General features: G+C 40.1%; 1 protein-coding gene across 1 annotated transcript in view; it reads right to left on the bottom strand.

Moving 5' to 3' along the window:
- Positions 1–4,298: 4,298 nt before the first annotated feature.
- The window catches only part of NDUFS4 (NADH:ubiquinone oxidoreductase subunit S4), a 118,281-nt gene continuing 99,563 nt past the window's right edge, over positions 4,299–23,016 (bottom strand). The window contains exon 5 of the mRNA XM_062211785.1: positions 4,299–4,519. Within this exon, the coding sequence (XP_062067769.1) occupies positions 4,416–4,519 (104 nt within the window). The 3' untranslated portion in view covers positions 4,299–4,415. The remainder of the gene's footprint in view (positions 4,520–23,016) is intronic.

The raw sequence follows: 23,016 nt of genomic DNA, 5'->3' as shown, positions 1-23,016 counted from the left end.
TTGTTCTTTTGGTGGTTTTGTTTCCTGGCTTTTTCATGTTTCTTGTGTTCCTGCATTCATATCTGTGTATCTGGAGATGTACTGAACTCCTTGTTTTCAGAGTGGCTATTGTGTGGAAGACTTTCACCTGCAGGTGGGTTTGTAGGTACCAGTTGGGCATGGTGCAATGGCTCTGGTTCCAAGTGGGCACAGGGGTGGAGAGACTAGGCTGCTTCTTTGGATGCAATTAATTTAACCTTGATTGCAGGAGTTTGTGGCAGTGACAGTGGTTGCATAGATTATTAGAGTAGGTCCTCAAAGACTCTTATGTTCTTGTCTTCCACATAGTAGGGAATCTTAGCTGAGGGAGACCTCAACGGGTGTTGGGTCTAATATGGCTCAAAGGCAACCATACTGGCATTGGAGCAGGTATGGAGTTGGGTTCCTGGACTCAAGATGTTGCAGCATTTTGAGTGGGCACTTGAAGTGCAGATTTACTCTCCAAGTCACAAATTCACCCAGTTCTCTCACTAAGCCAGTGTCTGATTCTCTAAAGCTCCAATTCCAGAGGCTGGGATATGGCTGTGGGGACAGGGCATAGCCCTGGCAAAGCTCCAGGGAGAAGGGGTACTCTGAAGACTTGGGAACAGCTGCAATTTAAGTCTTGGAACCAACAGGGCACAATGGCAGGTCAGGTCGGGTGCAGTGGGCAGAGAAGCTATGAGATGTCATGTAGACATGGCTCTGGATGCTTGGATGGTGGAACAGTAGCCCAAGCTCTGTGAGGCCAGGTGCATCAGCATCAAGAACCTAGGAATAGTAAGCTGCTATTGTGGCTTGAGCCCTGAGGAGTAGGGAACATTCCTTGGAGAGGCAAGTGCCTTAGCATCTTAGACTGCAGAGGGCTAGTCTAATTCTAGGCAGGTGATGGTAATATGGCTATTCAGATGCTGAGGTACCTGGAGGGCACCACTGCTACTCAGCACTAGAAAGCATAGGTACACGAGTCAGTTGAGTGTCTGGAAACCTGGGTACTGAGTGCCATGTCAGCTGCGGTGCTGCCAGGTTAAACTGCTATGATGTGTCGGAGGCTCAGAGCACCTGTGGATAGAGAATGCTGCTCACTGTGTGGTTCAGGAGGCCTGAGGTTCCTAGGAATATTCCTTAGGAATACAGCTGTGCCAGTGTGCTGGAGGCCTTAAGTTCCTGGTGGATATGTGCCACTTCTGCTCAGGGGTCAGGGGTATTTGCTTGCAATTTTTACATCAGTGTAATGCTGGTCTCATAAATGAGTCTGGAAGTATTCCCTCCTGTTCAATTTCTTGGGAAGAATTTGAATGGGAATGCTACCAGTTCCTTAAAGGGTGGGTAGAATCCAGCAATGAAGTCATCATATCGTGGGCTTTTCTTTAAAGGAGATTTTTAATACTTATTCAGTCTCTTTCATTATTGTCTGTTTAGATTCTCTAGCTCTTCATGATTCAGTATTTGTAGGTGGTGTTTAGGCATTTATTTCTTCTAAGTTATCAAATTTGTACATAATTGTTCATAGCAGTCTCTGAAAATTTCTCTCTGTGGTATCACTTTAACGTTTCCTCTTTGATTTGTGATTTTGAGTCTGCTTTTTTCCCCTTAGCCTAGTTAAAGGTTTGTCAATTTGTTTCTTTTCAAAAAACTAAACTTCTAGGTTTCACTGATCTTCTCTATTGTTTTTCTAGTCTGCATTTCATTTATTTCTGTTGTGATCCTTACTTCCTTTCTTCTACTAATTTTGGGCTGTTTGTCTCGTCCCTTTAAGTGTAACATTAAATTTTTCAATCTCTTTTTGATGTAAGTATTTAATGCTATAACCTTTCATTTCAGAATAGCTTTTGCTGTACCCCATACATTTTGGCATGCTGGGATCCCATTTTGTTTGTGTCAACATATTTTTAAATTTCCTTTTTAATTTCCTCTTTGGCTCAATGGTTTTTCAGGAGCATTTTGTTTTAATTTCCATTTATTTGTGAATTTTCCAAAACTTTTTTTTTAAGATTTATTTATTTATTTGAAAGAGTTACAGAGAAGGAGAGGCAGAGAGAAAGAGAGGTCTTCCACCCACTGGCTCACTCCCCAATTGGCCGCAACAGCCAGAGCTGTGCCAGTCCGGAGCCAGGAGCTTCTTCCGGTCTCCCACGTGGATGCAGGGGCCCAAGGCCATAGCAAAGAGCTAGATCAGAAGTGGAGCAGTTGGGACTCAAACCGGTGCCCACATGGGATGCCAGAACTGTAGGCAGCAACTCTACCTGCTACGCCTCAGTGCTGGCCCCTCTAAAACTCCTTAACAGCTATATTTTATCATTTCTCAAAGTTTATCTTTCAGTTGACATAAAATATTAAAATGATAGTTATTAAAATGTAATTTTTTCCAGTAAAGCCTTAAGATGGCCCACATATGAATTTCAGCAAGCTGCCTTCATGTATTTTATATTATATATAGTAAAAGAATACATCAAGGCTGGTGTTGTGGCATACAAGGGGTAAGCTGCTGCCTACAGTGCCAGCATCTCATATGGGTACTGGTTTGAGTCCCGGCTGCTCCTCTTCCAATCCAGCTCCCTGCTAATGAGCCTGAGAAAATGGCAGAGGATGGTCAAAGTCCTTGGGCCCCTGCCACCCCGGTGGGAGACCCGGAAAACTCTCCTATCTCTTGGTTTCAGCGGCCATTTGGGGAGTAAGTGAGTGGATGGCAAACATTCTCTCTCTTTCAAATAAATAAATCTTAAAAAACCTATGTAGTAGTATATTCAAATAGTATATTAAAAGTTGGGAGAGAGGGGAGTGAGGGGAGAGAAAGAAAGAGGGGGTAGAGAGAGAGACTTTATTCTTGTTCACTCCACAATGCCAAGTGCTCACAGCTAGGCCTGAAGGCAGGCACTGGGAACTCAATCAAGGTTTCCCACATTGGTGGCAGGAACCCAATCATTTGAAACATCACTGCTGCCTCCCAGGGTCTGCATTAGCAAGAAGCTAGTGTCGAGCCAGAGCTGAGCATCAAACCCAGGTGTTTTAACCACTATAAACACTGGTGTCTTAACCACTAGGTTAAGGTGTTTTAACCACTGGGTTAAATACTGGTGTCTTAACCACTAGGCTAAAAACCTTGCACTTGTTCTTTTAAACAGCTGTATAAAAGCCCATTTAACTCTGTTCTTCCTGTTGACATTTAGATTGTTTCAACTTACTACCTATCAGAAACAATTCTCCAATAAATATCTTTGTACATTTACCTCTGTGTATATCCACAGGCTGTTTGCCTAGAAATAGATTGTTAGAATGAAATAGGATATTTTTCAAAATAAATCTCCAAAACAAAATTGTACAACTTTATACTCTGTTTTCTTATTGAGCTGGATCAATGTGCTGTTAGAAACTTTCTCAATTGTATTTAGTAAGAACACTATCTACTATATAACTTTCGAGTCACTAAAGAATGTTAACAATACAAAAAGTCTGTGGTTAATTAACCTCACTTATTCAGAACTACAGTAATTAAGAGTAGTCTTGGAAGACATAGATGAGTTCAAGTCCCAGTTTTGTTGTTTAGGACCTATGTGATATTGAGCAGACTATTTAATAGAGGTAAGCTTTGATTTATGTCTTGTCTTTGCAAAATGGGAAAACAGTAGTGTTGACCTGAATAGGGCTTCATGAAGGTTAGTATAAAAAGTTTGTTGAAAGATTAACAAGATCATGTGCTTGACAGCTCATACTAAATTATTAACAAATAACAAAAGCATGTATCTGCTTATGTTTTCTAAAAACAAGAATGAACACTAAAAATCCCCAACAATGAACTGGTTTTTATTTTGAGGCTTTAAATTTTTAAGAATATAAAATCTTCACTGGAACCCCTCACAATCAAAAAGCACTGATCTGTGGGCAAAAATTAGTATAAAAACAATTCCTTTGGGCTCACAGAAGTTTAGAAAATATATAATTCTTATTAAAAAAAACTTCAATAATAAAGAGAATTGGGATTAGGCTTATCAGACTACATTGTTGTGTACTTCTCTATGAGAGAACAAAATAAATTTTAAGACATGATTTTAATAATGATTGTTGGTAGTTTGTAAACACTAATAACTTAGGAACGGATATAAAAAGCAAGCATAAAATTTCAATGTTGCAGCTGATTTCATGCATTCCTTTTAATAGATTGTTAAGTACTAAGATTTCCTAGAGGTATGATCACCTCAAATCTCATCTATATATAGGAAATTATGACATGCTCATTTTGAGACATCAAAAAACATTTAAAATAGACACCACAAAATGTATTTGTAGTTTAAAGGTCAAATTTATTAGGAGATTAGGAGATGTGTTATATGTGGACTATAAATACTGCACAGCTGACTTTATTCACGGTCAAGAGCAGAGATATAGTCAGTGCCAACCTATTTTGTGGATACTCTTGTTCTTTTGTTCCAAGAAAAGTTTGCGCCATAAGACTTGGACTTGGGCTTCGGAACTTTCCTCTCCTCCACATCATAGCTCCATCCTAGTGGGGAGAAAGAAAAACAAACCCATAAGAACAGCACTAAAGAGGACACCTGAAGAACACAGCAAGCAAAGGCTTTTATAATTCAGTGTTCATTTATCATCAGGAGGAAACGTCAACACAAATGAAATCTAAACTTAGTAATTTGCTCCCTTATCCAGTGTCAAGACATTGCCTGAAGATGATTTACAATATATCAAATTAAACGTGTAACCCATGATTGAAGTTTTCCTTGCTTAGTATCCCTTGCTCAATTATTCAGCAAAAATTTCATGTAAAAATTCAGATTTCTCTATGTAGTTTTAGATGTGACTTCTTTAATATCTGCAATGACGAACACTGAATAATATAACCCATCTCTACTGTTCTACAAGCTGATGCCTTTACAATAGTTTAGAACTCAAATGATACAGAAAAACATTATATACAAATATACATAAATCACAGAGTTGGACTGGATCATGATAGGTCTGATTTAGCTCCCTGGACTTTGTTAGGCTACTGATTAAACTCCAAGTTTTCAACATTTGTTTTAAGGGCTAGCTGCATTAATTAGACTCTCACTGAAGTACTGCCTAACAGTTCAAATTCGTAGGCCTACCTCAAAGGCCTAATAGAACAGACTGTAGTGTGTCTTGGAATTTGTACTTTATCAATTCCAGAAGATTTTTATACAGAAAACTGAGAACCCCTAGCTGAACCTAATTTCTGAAAACTTGTATTTTCTCCTCAAAGTCTTTTTGGTATTGAAAATTTTGTTTATTATAGGTTTATTTATGTCTACATCTTCAAGTCCTGTTTTTCAGTTCTAAAATATGGGGAATAATAAAATCAATTACCCTTCCCTACCCAAAAGCATAATTAAGTCATTCTTCTATTTTCTAGGTTGTTTTACTATTCTTCGTAAGATTTTTTTTTAAATATTTTTTTGAAGGGCACAGTTAACAGAAAGAGAGGAGAGAGAGAGAGATCTTCCATCTTCTGGTTTACTCCCTAAATGGCCACAATGGTCAGGACAAAGGCAGGCGGGAGCCAGGAGCTTTTTCTGGGTCTCCTATGTGGGTGCAGGGGCTAAACCACTTGGGCCATCTTTTGCTTTCCCAGGAGCATTAGCAGGGCACTGGATCAGAAGTGGAGCAGGCAGGACTCAAACTGGTGCCCATATGGGATGTGGGTGCTGCATTACTGATTGCCTACTCTGTCAGTGACTGTTTGTAGACACTGGAAGTAGACCAATGAATGAAACAGAAAAGAATACCAAAGTTCTTTAAGTTTAGTAAGGAAGAGAAATTAATAAGTAAATGCACAGTATTCTTGTATTAGGTGCTAAATCATAATACTTAAACTATATATATATATAGTAATAAGTACTAAAGAACAAACATTTCAGGTAGGGTAGATGGGGAGCCCTCTCTTCTGAGAAGGTAATAAGTGAGTAAACACACAGGAAGCCACATGAATATCTTAGAAAAGAGAATCTAGGCAGAGAGAATGGCTCTGAGGCAAGAACATGCCTGCTGTAGTATTAGGCCCTATGCTAACTGCTTTAAATGTCTTTTTATTGAGTTTTTAAATTGCGTTTATAGATTGTCACAGACTAATAAGTAGCAAAGGCAGGATTTTAGCCCAGGTTGACTTTAAAGCTGTGCACCTAACCATCTTACTTTAAAAACAAAAACAAAAACAAAACCCTAGGAATTACAATTTTCATCTATTCTACTAATTTACTTTCAATCTATTCAATTTATATCATCTTATTTTTCCTTTTATTTCTGAAAATATTTCGAAGAGACTTCAAGACTTCTTGGAAAACAGGGCATTTCCCCAATGTTTTCCCCTGCAACTGTAGAGGAAAGAAATAGTTTCTAGTTAGAACCTGTTACAATGATCACTGGCAAGTTACCCAAGACCTCCATGATCTTGTCTTGCTAAATATGGATAAGAACCTATGTTTTCCACCCTCAGTCTCTCAACACACACTCTCCCGCTCAAAGACATTGAGAGGAAATGCAGAAGAAATGAGAAAGCACTTGGAAATATTTAGGAACTAGTAGCATATACAACACCTGAAGACCACTCTCCTATTCACTTGGTTTTCTTTCAGTCTCCAGGGAAGAGAAGAATTATTTTTACTACATCAGAACTGAGACATAAATCTATTATCTGTTCTGGTTATGGAGTTTCAAAATGTTGTCAGGGTCATTGCAATGTAAGAAGACTGGAGCTGTATACACATGAAAAAAAAAAAAAACCAAACAAACTTGGTTCTGGTTTTCTCCTGATAACTAGAAAGTGAACTGGCTCTTGGGAATTATGAGTTAAGATTATAGTTGCTGCTGATGGAGATAACAATAAGTGGATAGGCAATGCACCCTGTGAAAAAACAAGCAAAACACAAATCGAAGAAACCAGCATTTGCTAGTAGGATCCATCTCTACATTATTGCTCTACCACAAACAACCATGATTGTGATGATATATAGGGGAAAAAAAGGTTTTTTCCTCATATTCCTCTGTAGAAAACAACAAGCAACTCTGCTTCTCTAATCAAAACCATAGAGTGTGAGGAAGTCTGATGACAAACCCCAAAGAAAGACTGAAACTAAGGTCAGAATCTACATACATCTCCCTTTGGATTTTCTATTCATCTGAAGAAAACTTTTCAACAAAGGGCTGTTATCATAATTAACTTTTGCTTTTTGGAGAGATACTGCTAAGAGCCTTATCACATTTCCAAGCATCTACCTCCAAAGTGTTTACCTTACAGTGCCTGGAAGAACAAATATACTGGTTCTACTACACTTGAACATAAGTTTACTGGAGCAAGCACAGTAAACCTTAGCTAAAAAGACAAACAAAAACAAAAAAACTCTGTAAATTAACAGTACTTGAAAGGACATCAAATGTGTATATTGAACAATGAGCAAGTTACAGGACTTATAATCTTTTCTATTTCTCATTTGCAACTTGTTTCTCAAAAGAAAGAATGATGCAATATATCCTGTAAGGAATAGTATGTGGGAATTTAGGAATGAAATCTTACTTATGAAATGTTTAAATTTCAAAGAATATCTCTTTCAACCCTAGGGTAAGTGTGTTCTTTTCTTTCTTTTTCTTTAAAAAAAAAAAAAAAAAAAAAAAAACCCAGACTTGTGCTTCTGAATGAGATCATGGAAGTGAAAACACTTGCACTCTCTGAAGAATGCTTATATAAAATGAAGGTGTAGCCTACAAAGACAATGGTCCCATATGTTGTCCTATTACGATACTGAAAACCAGCCTTTGCTCTTCCCAGCTGTGTAACAGAAGAAGATCAAAGCAACTGAGTCCAGGGCAGCTGCCCCAGGGATGGGGTAAAGCTCCCAGGGCTGCCGTCACTTCCCACCGAGAAGGATAGCCATATGGCATGGATTAGCCACAAATCCAACCACCAGCACCTAAATGATGGGAAGCTGAGTCTCTTTGCTGTTTCACACATTGGAATGCTTTCACAAAAATATTTTGAACATTAAACCCTAGTATCAGAAAGATGCCTCTGGCAAATGCTCTGGTAAACTTAAAATGTGCTTTTTAATATCCCATGCCCAATTTCTTTTACAGAAATATGCCAGTTTCGTTGATGTCTACACTGTTGATAGGATATTCTATTTCCTGTAATATGAATGTTTGGTGTAATCTTTTCAAATGCAAAAACAAATCAACATAGTAGCTTCTGAACAAAATAGACCATGGCAATTAACTTATAAATTCTGTGTATGAGACTGAAAAAAATTAATTACATTGATTTTTTTGGTATAGAACCATCTCTTTTATGGTTCAGTAATGCAAAATTATAAGGAAGCATTCATCAGTCCTTTTATAAGCGTGTGAAATAATGTATTATCTCTAGTAACCTTGACTTATAACCTGTGAAAGGTCTTTCTCCCCTAATAATCTAAGCTCAAACTCTGCCATTAGGTCAGAAGTAAAGAGTATAGTGATCTTTGCACAGAACAAGAACTACCACGTAATCCGGCACAAGTTGACATAACTAGCAGCCACTGCAAACTTAGGCATTGGATCACAAGAACAAAGCTCTGAGAGGCTAAAGAGAGGTATACTGGTACTTAGGTGATTTCAAAATTTCTCTCCAGACTATGTATACCTTATATCTGGCAGAACGCAAAGTATTAACCTCATATATGCAGGTACTTCGAAGATTTGATGAAAAATGAAATTATGTGTGCATTTTCTATGAACTTTTTGAAACATCTTGTATAATTCAAAAAGCAGGAAAAAGAAAAATTCAAAAGTTTAATTTTAAAGTCTTTCAACTTTGAAATTACCAAGTATCTAATGAGTAGAAGGGAGGGAAGATTCAAAATAATTTATAAGAATCTTAGATCTTTAGATAATATTACAGAAGAGATAAAATAGGGTTTTGGATATGGCAGCAACACAATTATTTTCCTGAAAATTACATAAAATGTTTAAACCAGCACAGAGGGTAAAAACATGAAGTATCTGAAATATTTACTCAATTAGTAATACTCTACATACCTGCTGTAGCTATGACATTTCTGTGGCACCACTCCACCCCCAGTCCCACCAAAAACAAACTCTTTGATGTGATAGCCAGTGGTCAGCTCCTTAAGTTTTATCTTTTCAAATAATATACTTGTTAGAATATTATTTCCAAAGCAGTAATTAGAACAACACTATTGAGAATTTGTCACAGAATGAACCAGAATACTAGTGAACTCCAGCTTTTGTACTCCAACAGTAAATGTGAAAGTTAGTTGTTATTTAGAACACATTTTTCTGGAAAAAGAAAATACACACGGGGCAGGTGTTGTAGCATAACAGATAGAGCTGCCACCTGTGATGCTGATAGCCCACATGTGCACCAGTTTGTGTCCTGGCTGCTCTACTTCCGATCCAAAACCCTGATAATGGCCTGGGAAAAGCAGTGGAAGACCCCAAGTGCTTGGGCCCCTGCCACCCATGTGGGAGACCCCACTGAAGCTACTGGCTTCTGCCTGGCTCAGCCATCTGGGGAGTAAACCAGTGGATAGAACCATCCTCCCACTGCCTTTCTCTCTCTCTCCCTCCCTCCCTCCCCCCCCCAACTCTGCCTTTCAAATAAATAAAAATCTTAAAACACACAAATAGCCAAAAATGACTCCAAGAGATTTTGGTGTTATTGGTGTGGGAATTGGGCTATACAGGGATTCCCAAAATCCTACTTAATATTTAACCCTTAGTAGATCAGACTAGGAATTTCTCACTAGGCCATACCGGGTACAACATTCCCACTGAGACAAAAGCTTTGAGTTCTATACAGGGACTTCTCAGGAGCCTTTGCAGTTAAGTCAAACATTTTTCCTAACCACAAGACAGTCAAAGAATGGGGTCTGTTATTTAAAGATTTATTTATTTTAAAGGCACAGTGGGGGCCTGCACTGAGGTGCAGCAGGTTAAAGCCCTTGCCTGAAGCACCGGCATCCCATATGGATGCCGGTTCTAGTCCTGGCTGCTCCTCTTCCGATCCAGCTCTCTGCTATGGCCTGGGAAAGCAGTCGAAGATGGCCCAAGTCGTTGGGGCCCTGCACGCATGTGGGAGAACCAGAAGAAGATCCTAGCTCCTGGCTTTGGATCGGCGCAGCTCTGACTGTTGCGGCCATTTGGGGAGTGAACCAACAGATGGAACACCTTTCTCTGTAACTCTGTCTTTCAAATAAATAAAATAAATCATTAAAAAAGGCATAGTGACAGAGGGAAAGACAGATGTGGATCTTCTATTTACTAGTTCACTCTGAAAGCTTACAACAGCCAGAACTAGGCCAAGGCAGAGCCAGGAACTCCACTCCAGGTCTCCCAACATGGGTAGCAGGGGCCCAACTTCCCAGGCCCACTGGCAGGATGGTTCAGCCGGGACTTGAACTGTTACCCTGATACTGGATGCCAGAATTTTAAGTGCAACTTAACCTGTCGTGCCACAATGCTGGCCCCCAGGGACTGGAGTTTAAAAGGAAAGAGTAAGAAAAACGGTCTTTGTGTTATAGGTACAAATAATCCCCATTATTTGTATCTGTAAATATGCCTGCTAAAATTTATTTGTAATCCCAAAATCAATACTTGGGGTATTTCTGTGGTCATTTGTGACACAGACACAACAGCAAAAAATCTGAGTTGACCAATACACATGTTCCCAGCTAAGGTCACACAAGGTAACACTCTGTATTCTGTTTGAGCTCTCATCTTGTAAACAAGCATACTTTTCTTGATCTACTTAGTTCCACATGTTTGTGCTTCTTATTTGTAATTTCATAGTGTAAAACGCCACCCCCCTCCCCCTAGCGCAGTGCTGAAGTTTTGACTAGTGTTTTGTTTTTTGACAGGCAGAGTGGATAGTGAGAGAGAGACAGAGAGAAAGGTCTTCCTTTTTGCCATTGGTTCACCCTCCAATGGCTGCTGCGGCCGGTGCATCTCACTGATCCGAAGCCAGGAGCCAGGTGCTTCTCCTGGTCTCCCATGCGGGTGCAGGGCCCAAGGACTTCGGCCATCCTCCACTGCCTTCCCGGGCCACAGCAGAGAGCTGGCCTGGAAGAGGGGCCACCGGGATAGAATCCAGCGCCCCAACCGGGACTAGAACCCGGTGTGCCAGTGCCGCAAGGCGGAGGATTAGCCTGTTAAGCCACGGCGCCGGCCTTGACTAACGTTTTTAAGCACAAGAAGGTTGTGATGTGCCAGTATATGTGTTAGGTAAATTTTATTCATGCAAGAGTTACAGTGCTGCTAGCTATAAGTTAAATGTTGATGAATCAACAGCAGATATTAAATAAGGTGTCTTTAAACAAAAACACATTATAAAAGTAGGTTAATATTGAGCAGTTCATGTAAAGATAACCAGAAGCTTGCAGAAATCTGATAAATCTGTATAATTGCCACGAGGAACAATATTTCAGTATTTTGCTAATTTAGTGTTTGTGGTGACTTTATAGAATATGAATACTATAAGGAGAATTGGCTATAATTGGTAGATACGTAATTTGTCCTATCTTATAGTGATTGAATCTACTCCCCCCTCAAAAAACCAATTTGGTCTCTGTTTGCAATTTGCCTCAACATTTCTTCACTCTATAAATTTGTGTTGTCTTAACTTGTCCTCTGAACTGGTTATAACATATGCCTGGGCTCTGTTATACAAGTAAAATTTTTCAATATATGTTCATTTTATATCTATGTTAGAGTCATGACTATTTTTTCTGGAAATTTTCTCTCACCAGTTTTGGCGGTCTCACCAAGACATCTAATCAACTCACCAAAGACAGGCAGGCTTTTCCACCAAAGAAACAATGTACCTTATGTCTTAAGCCCATGCACCTTGGTTCCAAGAGATGAATTCAAAACAGCAAGAGAATTTTGCTTTGCTTTTATAATTTTGAATTTTGCTACTAATTTCTAAAATTGGCTTACAGTATGACTATTTGATGATCCCTGAAAACAGATTAATGGTTTGTAGAGGCCTGTTCTCTGTTGGTGAGAAGAGACAGAGTCTGGTTAGTCTTTTCTGTTTATTTTTTAGCACAAATCAATTAAGAATTTGTACTCACTGAGAAGAGAACAGCTCTTTGGTAGGGGCCAGTAAATTTCCTAATTCTTTGTTTATTATTAACCCATGGTTAAAATTTCAGAATTGGAGTTACAAGCTTTCTGTGTGACCATGTAAATCAACATGTCTATAACTTCTGTGTTGTGTAGGTAACAGTTTTCTATCTCTAGATGGCATTTATGAATTAGATTTTGTAATTTTTTTTTTTTTTTTTTTGACAGGCTGAGTGGACAGAGAGACAGAGAGAAAGGTCTTTCTTTTTCCGTTAGTTCAACCCCTCAATGGCTGCTGTGGCTGCCGCACTGCAGCCTGCGCATCATGCTGATCCGAAGCTAGGAGCCAGGTGCTTCTCCTGGTCTCCCATGCGGGTGCAGGGCCCAAGGCCTTGGGCCATCCTCCACTGCACTCCCGGGCCACAGCAGAGCTGGCCTGGAAGAGGAGCAACCAGGACAGAATCCGGCACCCCGACCGGGACGAGAACCCGGGGTGCTGGCGCCGCAAGGCAGAGGATTAGCCTAGTGAGCCGCGGTGCTGGCCTGTAATATCTCTTAACGGAGTACTGTTCTGATTAGTTTATAGAGAAAAATAGTAATTATACAAATTGAATAATCCTAATACTCTCAGAATATAAGGAAATTGAACTTTTAATACTTTCAGTATATTAGAACTAAGAAATATTCTTTATTAGGGGGGTGTAGTGGCATAGCAACTTAGGCCACTTCTTGAAACACCTGCATTCCATATGTGAGTGCCTGAGAGGTAGCAGCAGATGGACCCATGTATTTGGGATCCTGCTGGCCAACTAGGAGACCCAAATGGAGTTCTAGGCTCCTGGCTTCAGCCTAGCCCATCACTGGCTGTCATGGCATTTGGGGAATAAACCAGTGGATCAAGGATTTCTGTCTCTCTCTCTCTCTCATCCTGCCTCTCAAATAAATAAATATTTTTAAAAAGTATTCTTTTTTAGGCCGGCGCCGCGGCTCACTAGGCTAATCCTCTGCCTGCGGCGCCGGCACACCGGGTTCTAGTCCCGGTCGGGGCGCTGGATTCTGTCCCGCTTGCCCCTCTTCCAGGCCAGCTCTCTGCTGTGGCCCGGGAGTGCAGTGGAGGATGGCTCAGGTCCTTGGGCCCTGCACCCGCATGGGAGACCAGGAGAAACACCTGGCTCCTGGCTTTGGATCAGCGTGGTGTGCTGGCCGCAGCGGCTATTGGGGGGTGAACCAACGGAAAAGGAAGACCTTTCTCTCTGTCTCTTTCTCACTGTCCACTCAGCCTGTCCAAAAAAAAAAAAAAGTATTTTTTAAAGGAATGAACTAAAACATTTTAAGAATTCCTGGTCACAAAATATGGGTAAATCTTTGGTAAACTAATTTTGGTTAAATAAGTCAGAGGAAAGTAGCCATTTTCATCAGTGTTACATACAAGATTTTTATTCTACTCAGATATGTTCTTCCTAATGTTATACAAGTTTATTGATAAAATAAGTTAGCATTACTTCTGCTTCAATGGTCATAATCATGAAAAAATAAGGCCGGCGCAGTGGCTCAATAGGCTAATCCTCCGCCTTGCGGCACCGGCACACTGAGTTCTAGTTCTGGTCCGGGCACCGGTTCTGGTCGGGGCACCGGATTCTGTCCCGGTTGCTCCTCTTCCAGCTCTCTGCTTTGGCCAGGGAGTGCAGTGGAGGATGGCCCAAGTACTTGGGCCCTGCACCCACATGGGAGACCAGGAGAAGCACCTGGCTCCTGCCTTTGGATCAGCGCGGGGCGCCGGCCGCGGCGGCCATTGGAGGGTGAACCAACGGCAAAGGAAGACCTTTCTCTCTGTCTGTCTCTCACTGTCCACTCTGCCTGTCAAAAAAAAAAAAAAAAAATCATGAAAAAATATAATCTGTGTTGAACTAAATTGAGTGATTATTCTGGCTTCCACAATAATTGTTTTGTAGTATGTTATTTTAGAAATTGATTTCTGAGACAGTTAAATAATTTAAAATCTTAGACAGTATCAACAAATATTTATTAGATACCTAAATGATTTCTGAATAAGACTATCAAACAATTGATTACAATGGGGTTCAAGGCACAGTATCCCAATATATGACACCTTGGCAGCGAAGAAATGGCAGAATCGGGCACAGGCCACTTCAACTTTTTCTTGCCTATGACTGCTGAAGTAGGTGATAAAAGAACTCTCTGGTGTTCTGCTGAAAGGGGTTGTAAGACCTGCATGTGCCTTGCACCAAGTAGAAAGGAATGACACAGAGAATATGAACAACTGGACCTGGCTAACTTCTCAGTCCCCACCAGTTTGTTACCATTCGATCATACTCTTTGTCGAATCATTTCTGTACAACTTCGAGTACTTCAAAAAGCTCACAGAAAATGGAATTAAAAAATAATTTTATTAATTTCAAATATTTTTGAAATCCATGCATACTGGGGCCTTTAAGAAGTTCATGGAAAATGTATATTATGAAAAAACTATGAATTTGAAAAATCTTGCATCAACAGAGTTGAATTCCATTTTTGTTTGAACCCTCTGAAATATTTTTGTATGTACTTCATCAAATTAAGTGTAAAATATCCAGGCTTTCCTATTTGTTATTTCTGAAGGTTTTCTTGTCACATTTCTTTAAATATATTTGGGTGCTTTTCTCTTTTCAATTTGTCTTTTGCTATATGGGTCTCAGATATAAATATAGTGATGGCTGTGAAATCATTACTCCCCTATAACTACTATGCACTTTTGCTTTTTACTGCTACATGTTACAAGAGGTTGTGCCTTTGGGTTTGTTAATGAATGCATTTATTTTTGTTACTTGGGGAAGCTGCAGTATAAGGAATGCATACAGCTGTAAAGTTTTGTTTTTTTTCTTTTTTTGACAGGCAGAGTGGACACTGAGAGAGACAAAGAGAAAGGTCTTCCTTTGCCATTGGTTCACCCTCCAATGGCCGCTGCGGCCGGCGCCCCGCGCTGATCCAAAGGCAGGAGCCAGGTGCTTCTCCTGGTCTCCCATGGGGTGCAGGGCCCAAGTACTTGGGCCATCCTCCACTGCACTCCCGGGCCACAGCAGAGAGCCTGCCTGGAATAGGGGCAACCGGGGCTAGAACCCCGTGTGCCGGCGCCGCAAGGTGGAGGATTAGCCTATTGAGCTGCGGCGCCGGCCAACGGCTGTAAAGTTTTGTTCTGTGTGTTTATAAGTTCTGCTAGTTTTCAGTTATCTGTTTCTCAGTGATCAAATTACATTGGTTAGAAGATACAATTAATACAGATGAATGAAACTATACTAGGAACAACAGTAGTAGTATAACATTGGGAGATAACAAAATTTTACATGCAAGCAATAAGATGTATTTTTATTAAGGGACAATAGTTATATTCTACAGGGAAATGACTCTGTGCCACAATGAGAAAGAATGGTAAAAAACAAAATCTTGAATGGATAGGGAATGTTACACAAAATCTGCAGAAAGAGAGCCAGTGTTGTGTGTAGATTAAGCTGCTGCTTACAATGCCAACAACCCATATCAGAGTGCCAATTAGAGTCCCAGCTACTCTGCTTCTAACCCAGCTTTCTGCTAATGTGCCTGGGAGGAAGATGGTCCAAATGTGTGGGCCCACTGCCACTCGTGTGGGAGATCTGAATGGAGTTCTTGGCTCCTGGCTTTGGCCTAGCCCAGCCCTGGCTGTTGTGGCCACTGGGGAGTTGACCAGCTGATGGAAGACCTCTGCCTCTCCCTCCTTCTCTGTCATTGTGCTTTCCAAATCTTTAAGATTTGAAGAATTTTTTTTTTTTTTTTTTTGGACAGGCAGAGTGGACAGTGAGAGAGACAGACAGACAGAAAGGTCTTCCTTTTGCCGTTGGTTCATCCTCCAATGGCCGCCGCGGTTGGCGCACCGCGCTGATCCGATGGCAGGAGCCAGGTGCTTCTCCTGGTCTCCCATGGGGTGCAGGGCCCAAGGACTTGGGCCATCCTCCACTGCACTCCCTGGCCACAGCAGAGAGCTGGCCTGGAAGAGGGGCATCTGGGACAGGACCGGTGCCCCGACCGGGACTAGAACCCGGTGTGCCGGCGCCGCAAGGCGGAGGATTAGCCTAGTGAGCCGCGGCGCCGGCCAAGATTTGAAGAAATTTTATTTGCCTTGGATTATACTGTATACAAGAAAAATAAGTCTGAAAAACTGAAATGTTGAAATCGGCAAATCTTGATAGGCCTGTTTCAATAGTTCACTGTCTTCAACTATAAATACAACATGAAAGATTATTCTTTTGTAGGTCTAACCTTCCTAGAATGCAAAGATCCTATGGAGTTTGTCAAGAATACCCTCATAAGCTTTTCGCTGACTTTAAGTCCCTAGTCACTTGCAAAAGCCAACGTTCTTTATAGTTATGTCACATTCTATGATTATTTTTGTTTCATAGTGACTTTGAAATATCATCTCAGACACTCATGACTCTATACCTATTCTAACCATTCACATCTCCTAGCAACTTCTGTTTTTGCCTTCCCAAAACTGAATCCTAAATGTAAAATAAAATTTTCAGAATCCTTGCACCTAAAATTCTCTCTCAGATTCAACAGAGGGCTTTTGAAAAATTACAAAGATACACATTCTTTCATTTTATTAGGAGAGAAGTGCTAGAAATAATTAGGTTTATTTGGTACGTTTCTATTGATGAGCTGCTAAGAAGAGTTACCATGCCACAAGAGATTCTTAGTTACCCTAAGGTTAAACTTGATAGAATGTTATTAAAATATTTCTAAAATGTGCTAAATGGCAAGAGATTTGTCATTGCCTTCACTGTACTGCTTTGCCTGGTAATAGAAAAATCAGTATGGTTTATCAGTTATACTTTCAGATACTCTTAGACATTAATTTGGTCACAGCTTTTAGTTTAAATTGCTCTTTGAGGCCAGTGAACACCAACTGGGAATATATCTCACTATCTGGGTTTTATTAATATACAGATGTTTAGGCCCTATTCCAGACTTACTAAATTTCTCTCCTTGGTATTTCTTATATATTTTTCATAAATGCTTGGCATATTCCTATCTCAAAACTTTTTTTTTCTGTAAACGCTGTAGTTGGGGCTCAGGACAATAATACCCTATGGTATAGGGCTCTGGCATTCTGGGAACTTCAAAATTGAAGGAAAGGAGGTCAGAAGGAAGATCTTTCTCATGGTCTCCAGCCCTTCTTTGTCCTTTTTTTTACCCTAGAAGCATAGAAACTAAAATTCCTCGGCAAGTCATAGGCATTAAAACCCATGTACCCAAAAGCCAGCCCCAAAACTCTGAAATACTAATATTTCCCTGCATTTTGGTGTAAAGCGAACCATAAAGAAAATCTCTCACCTATTTTGTCTGATACATCATGAGACACCCCCTGCCCAGTTGTGCAGAAGTGGTCCTGCCCTGTTAAACTTGGAGGGAAGGAGGGCTAGATGGAGTTCATGAAGAACCCAAGCAGGCAGGCCTTGTTGGGTCCCCTTCTCAGTCTACTATCACTAAGATTACTACTATTACCCTTAGAGTCCAATTATATTGCTGAACCTAAGCATGAGATTGAAGAGATTTCACTGTCTTTCAGACTTCATTTCCAAAGGCTCCCATGAAAAATGTTGATTAAATAAATTTGCTATGCTTTTCTCTTACTAGTCTCTTTTGTTACAGGAATACTGGTTGTGAGCCATATGATGGGTATCACACCTTTCTACCTCTACAGTATGTTCATCCATTTTTATAAATTAGATGAATGGTTTTTATATTTTTTAAAACAGTCTAAAATTATGTATATTTTGTCTACAATTTTTTTGGGCTAAGTTCTGTTCTTATACATACCCTTACATATTTCACTTTTGAAAATTACAGCTATTCTGGGGTCTTTTTAAAAATCATCTATAGCTATGGTTTTGGTTTTACTCCGAAGCTTCCCTCAAAGCTCTTGGCAATCAGTTACAGGCCAAAATGACTCCTCTTCAACAGAGAAGGATGGTCTGGAGGCCCTGTAGAGTATCCTAGAAACTCTGAGCTAGGCCTTTTTTTTTTTTTTTTTTTTTTTAAATAGATGTATTTGTTTTGTTTGAAAGGCAGAGTTACAGTGAAATAGACAGGGAGAGAGAGACAGCAAGAGAGCTAGCTTCCATCTGCTGGGACAGCTGAGCCAGGCTGAACCCAGGGGCTTTAGCCGGGTCTCCCACAAGGGTGGCAGGGCCCACTAAATATGTGGGCCACCTTCTTCTGCTTTCCTAGGTACATTAGCAGGGAAAGGAAGTGGAGCAGCTGGGACTCGAACAAGTGCCCAAATGGGATACTGGCACTACAGGCAACAGCTTAACCTACTTTTCCACAATACTGGCATACCAGTGTACTCAATCAGGGTTTTCAGGACTTAGTTGAGAGAAGCAGTAAAATTTATGATCCAGTGGGATAAGTTAATTATACAGTACTGAATGAACTGGATGATGGCTGATTATAGTTTTATGTCTGGAATACTGCTGACATTTTAACATTCCAATTTTTTTTTTTTTTTTTTACATTTAACGGAGTCCTTTTGATATGGGGCTAGGCAAGGAGTCAGGGAATAAAAGAGATGGAAGATTTTCTAGCGTTCCTGTCTCTAGCCTTGCACTTTAACTCCACTCCCTTGTAGGCCAATCCAGCATACTTGCCTTCCTACAATGCACCCAAGTCACCTCCAGCAACAAGAGGACACATGAAGCACAAGTAAAATGAGCTCCAGATGGAGAAACCATGAAAACTTATCCAGAAGGCATCATGTACACTGAACCCTACCCAAACTCCACCCTGTTTGGGATATTTGATTAGGGTACCACCCCCTACCCCATAAAGGAGTCCATTGGACTAGGAGGGGAATCCTGTTCTGTCTCATCAGAGGCAAAACATCAGACTCTGTCTCTCTTTTTGGACTCAAATACTCTCTCTCCTTGTGGACAGCTTTGTCTCTCTCCCCCTCCCCTCCCTACTTCCCCCTCCCCCTTTCTTCTCCCTCTCTCATGGCAAGCGTCTCTTGTCATGAGGTTGCCCACACCATCATCTGAAAGTGTAATCACTTTTTAAATAAATCCTGCTCCCATTTTTGTACTTATGTCCCTGCTTTGAATTCATATCTCATAGGCCTGGAATAAAACAACTGGGAAACATTCCCACAACACTTTTAAGATATCCATAGAGTCAAGAAGGATTTGTAAATGATAGCTCATTTGAACCATGTGACTCTTCCAGAATTTGGAAACTTTCCAAATATTTTGTGGTAATATATCTGCATATTTCAATAACAATCTGTCTCCCATTTCACTAGGAGGTAACTGGAAGCAATGGTTATGTAACCAAAATCTTACCTGGAGTGACATATTTGAGAGAGGCCTATTTACTCAAATATGAATAGACAATTTTAAGGAACTAAGATTGACTTCATGAAGTCCTTCCCAAAAAAGTGCCTGGTACCAGGCCTAGAGGGTTCCCAGCCTTATAGGTAGCCTTCGGATATCTGGGGGAAGTTGAAGATTTCCTGGAATTAACAGGTACCATGGTAGATCTGATGGCAAATTCTTGGCTTAAGAGACTTAAAGTCCAATCTGAGATTCCTTTGTGAAAATTTCAGCAAAGCTGGAATCGCTACTTCTGCCCCCTCCCCACAAAAAAAAAGCAACCCTGGAATCCCAGCTTATGTTGGGATAGATGTTAGCCTAGAGGTTAAGATGCCAATTATGATAACTGCATCCCACATCATAGTACCTGGGTTCAGTACCTGCCTCTGGCTCATGACTTCAGCTTCCTACCATGCAGACCCTGAGGGGCAGCAGTAATAGCTCAAATAGTTGGGTTCTTGCCACCCACATAGGAGATCTGGGTTGCATTTGGGCTTTGGCTTCAGTCCAGATCAAATCTTGCCATTATGGGGATTTGGAGACTGAACAAGCTGGTGGGCTCTCTCTCTCTCATAAGAAAGCAAGCAAGCCTATATGGCAAATTAATACTTTCTGCAACTTATATGAACAATCAGGCCAAATATCACACCAATCGTATATACTATCTTGTTGACATTTCCTTATCAAAAGGGGGAAAGAATAGAAAAAAAAATTACTTCAAAGGAAAACTATGTATTGTTTGTATCATACCTTCCCAAGTTATTAAGTTTTAGTTCAATTTCTTTCAGCTATTAGGGCAATTTTTTAAAGCTGTACAGTTGAGATGTAGGTAAATGATGCCCTTCTTCCTACTGGTAGTGATTTAATTGATAGGTCCCTCCCATGTGTAATTCATTTCAACATTCTTTTATTCCAAATACATTTGTGTGCTGGTTTATATATATACTTCGAACACACAATATCTGCTTAATTATCTTATATCATTAAAATAAATTCTTGTACTTAAAGTTTATATCCATGTGATAGTAATGATTCTTTGGTTTAAAAAAAAATTTTTAACAGATTTATAGATGGGGGTTGAGACCTTTATAAAAGGTTAAGTTAGGTGGAAGTCCAGACTTTCCTGTTGTGTTCACAAATTCTAAATCCTGGGCTGCATCTCCAATAATTTCTCCATTTTCCTGGATCCAGGCACCCACCTGACTGTGTCCTTCCCTGTCTATACCTTCCATTACTTCAGAGGTGGGCTTTCTTTCCCAGCAGACCCATTGTTAACAGAAAACAGTTTCACAGTGTGTCCTCTGCCCTCCTATTCATGAAAGAAACCCTTCATTTTAAGAATTTCAAAGAGTTTTTACAGCTAACAACAATGAGAATAACACAAGGGGGTAAAATGACATACCAGAGAAAAGTCACAAAGTTTCAAATCAGATCAAAAGGGGAAAAAAGGGCATTTCTGGTTTTCATTAGCATGTAAATGGTAGTAGAGCCTAGTCTTCTACCATCCAAATTTTCCACAGCTGTCTTGCACCTCCTCTCTCCAAGATGCAGCTTTCTCTTCTTCCCTGTCCTTCACATGACACAAGGAAAGACAAAAGCCACAAGGGTGAGAAAGGTGGGTCTTTGCAGCATACAAAGGACTGAAGTAAGTTCATCTACATTTCAGAGAAATCTTCAGATATTTGGTCCCTCTTTTTGCAAAGAAAGGTTATCTTTGAAGAGTTCCCCTGGAATAGATGCTGAGCCTAAAGGGAGTTGTTCATAGGAGGAGGCCCTGGGGTTGAAGCCAAAAGACACAGACATTTATATTTTCTTTGCATCCTGTGTAAGTACCTTGGGGGATGGGGAGTAGCAGAGAGACAACAGTTGGAAGAGTGGGGGAGGGCAGGAGAAAAAAGAAGCAACAGGGGACACTCAGCCTTCTCTTCTTTCCCTCTCCCAATTTCAGAGAACTAGCTTTCCATAGAAAGTGAGGTATGGTGAAAAAGAGAGCTACATAAAAAAGAAACGGGGGGTGGAGGATAGAGGGTGGGAGGGATGGTAAGTAGGTGCAGGAATTATCCATAGGAAGAGAAAGAACCTCTCTTGTCTTGGTGATGAGAACATTTTCATATAAAAAGACCTGTAGAAGACCTTATTTTGTTAAGTAACTGAAAAGTGATCAACTTGGGATTTCGTGATTCTCTCTCTTTATACTTCATTATTATAAAAGTTTCCACTTATCCTTGATTCACACTAAGAGCATCTGAAGAACAGAACTGCATTTTTAAGAATTATAAAATTTTAACTTTTCCAAGTAAGGATTTTTCCTATTTCTCATATCAACTATAGAGTATATATCAGTCAATACTGAGAATATGAATATAATGTATATTTTGTATATTGAAAAGTACTCTAGATCAATGCTGTCCAATAGAAATACATGAACTATACATTTAAAATGTTCTAGTAGCCCTCATAAAGCAATGAATTTTTTAAACCAGTAAAACTGATTATAATGTCTTAACATATAATAAAAATTGAGATACACTGTTTTTCTCATACTAAGTCTCTGAAATCCATTATAGTATATTTCAAATGCTATAGCCATGTTTGGTTAGTGGCTACCCTTGGGCAGTGCAGATCTATGATTAATTTTCTAAATCTACCAACATCATAGCATCACAGAGGAAATATTATATTTGGAATCCAGAAACCTGGGCCCCATCAGTTAAGAGATGTATGACTAATCTTGGGCTTGTTTTATTAGACAAGATCTCAGTATCACAGGAAAAAAACTAAAGGTTGAAGGGCCTCAACCAGAGACTGACACAGCTGTTCTTTGGGAGGGTTAGTACTTAAGTCTTCCTTCCCTTCACCCTCCCAAAGCCTACTGCCATCTTCCCTCAGAAATCCCAAAGCCCTTATTCCTTTCTGTAGCTTTATATATATATATATACACACACACATATAGTCTCAACCACATTGCCCTCCTTTGCATCTCCTATTTTGTATGTATGCATGTATTTAATAAATTTGTATGCCTTTTCTTCTGTTAATCTGTTTATTTCACGGACTCAATTATTAAACTTTCAAAGGGAGAAAGGAAAATTCTTTTCACCCTTATAAAAAAATTGCCAGTCATTCTTACAGATTTTCTTTCTTCAGATCTTTAAAAAAGGATTTTTATTTGCTTGAAAGCCAATGTGATAGGGAGGGAGATAGGGAGAGAGAGGGATCTTCCATCTGCTGGTTCAATGCCCAAATGGCTGCAACAAGCCAAGAGCCCAAATTCCATTAGGTTTCCCACATGGGTGGCAGGGGGCCAAGAACTTGGGCCATCTTGTTCTGCTTTCCCAGGTGCAGTGGCAGGGAGCTGGATTAGAAGCAGGGCAGCCGGGACTTGAACCAGTGCTCTGAAAGTGGATGGCAGTGTTGCAAGTGGTGCTTAACTTGCTGTGCTACAACATTGACCCCATCTTCAGATTTCTAATTAGAGAGAATTAACAGTTCTTCTAAATTGAGTAACATA

Source organism: Lepus europaeus, chromosome 15, assembly GCF_033115175.1.
Source record: "Lepus europaeus isolate LE1 chromosome 15, mLepTim1.pri, whole genome shotgun sequence".
In the NCBI taxonomy this organism is placed as follows: Eukaryota; Metazoa; Chordata; class Mammalia; order Lagomorpha; family Leporidae; genus Lepus; species Lepus europaeus.
Note: the sequence above shows the minus strand (reverse complement) of the source record. Positions and strands in the feature narration are given on the sequence as shown.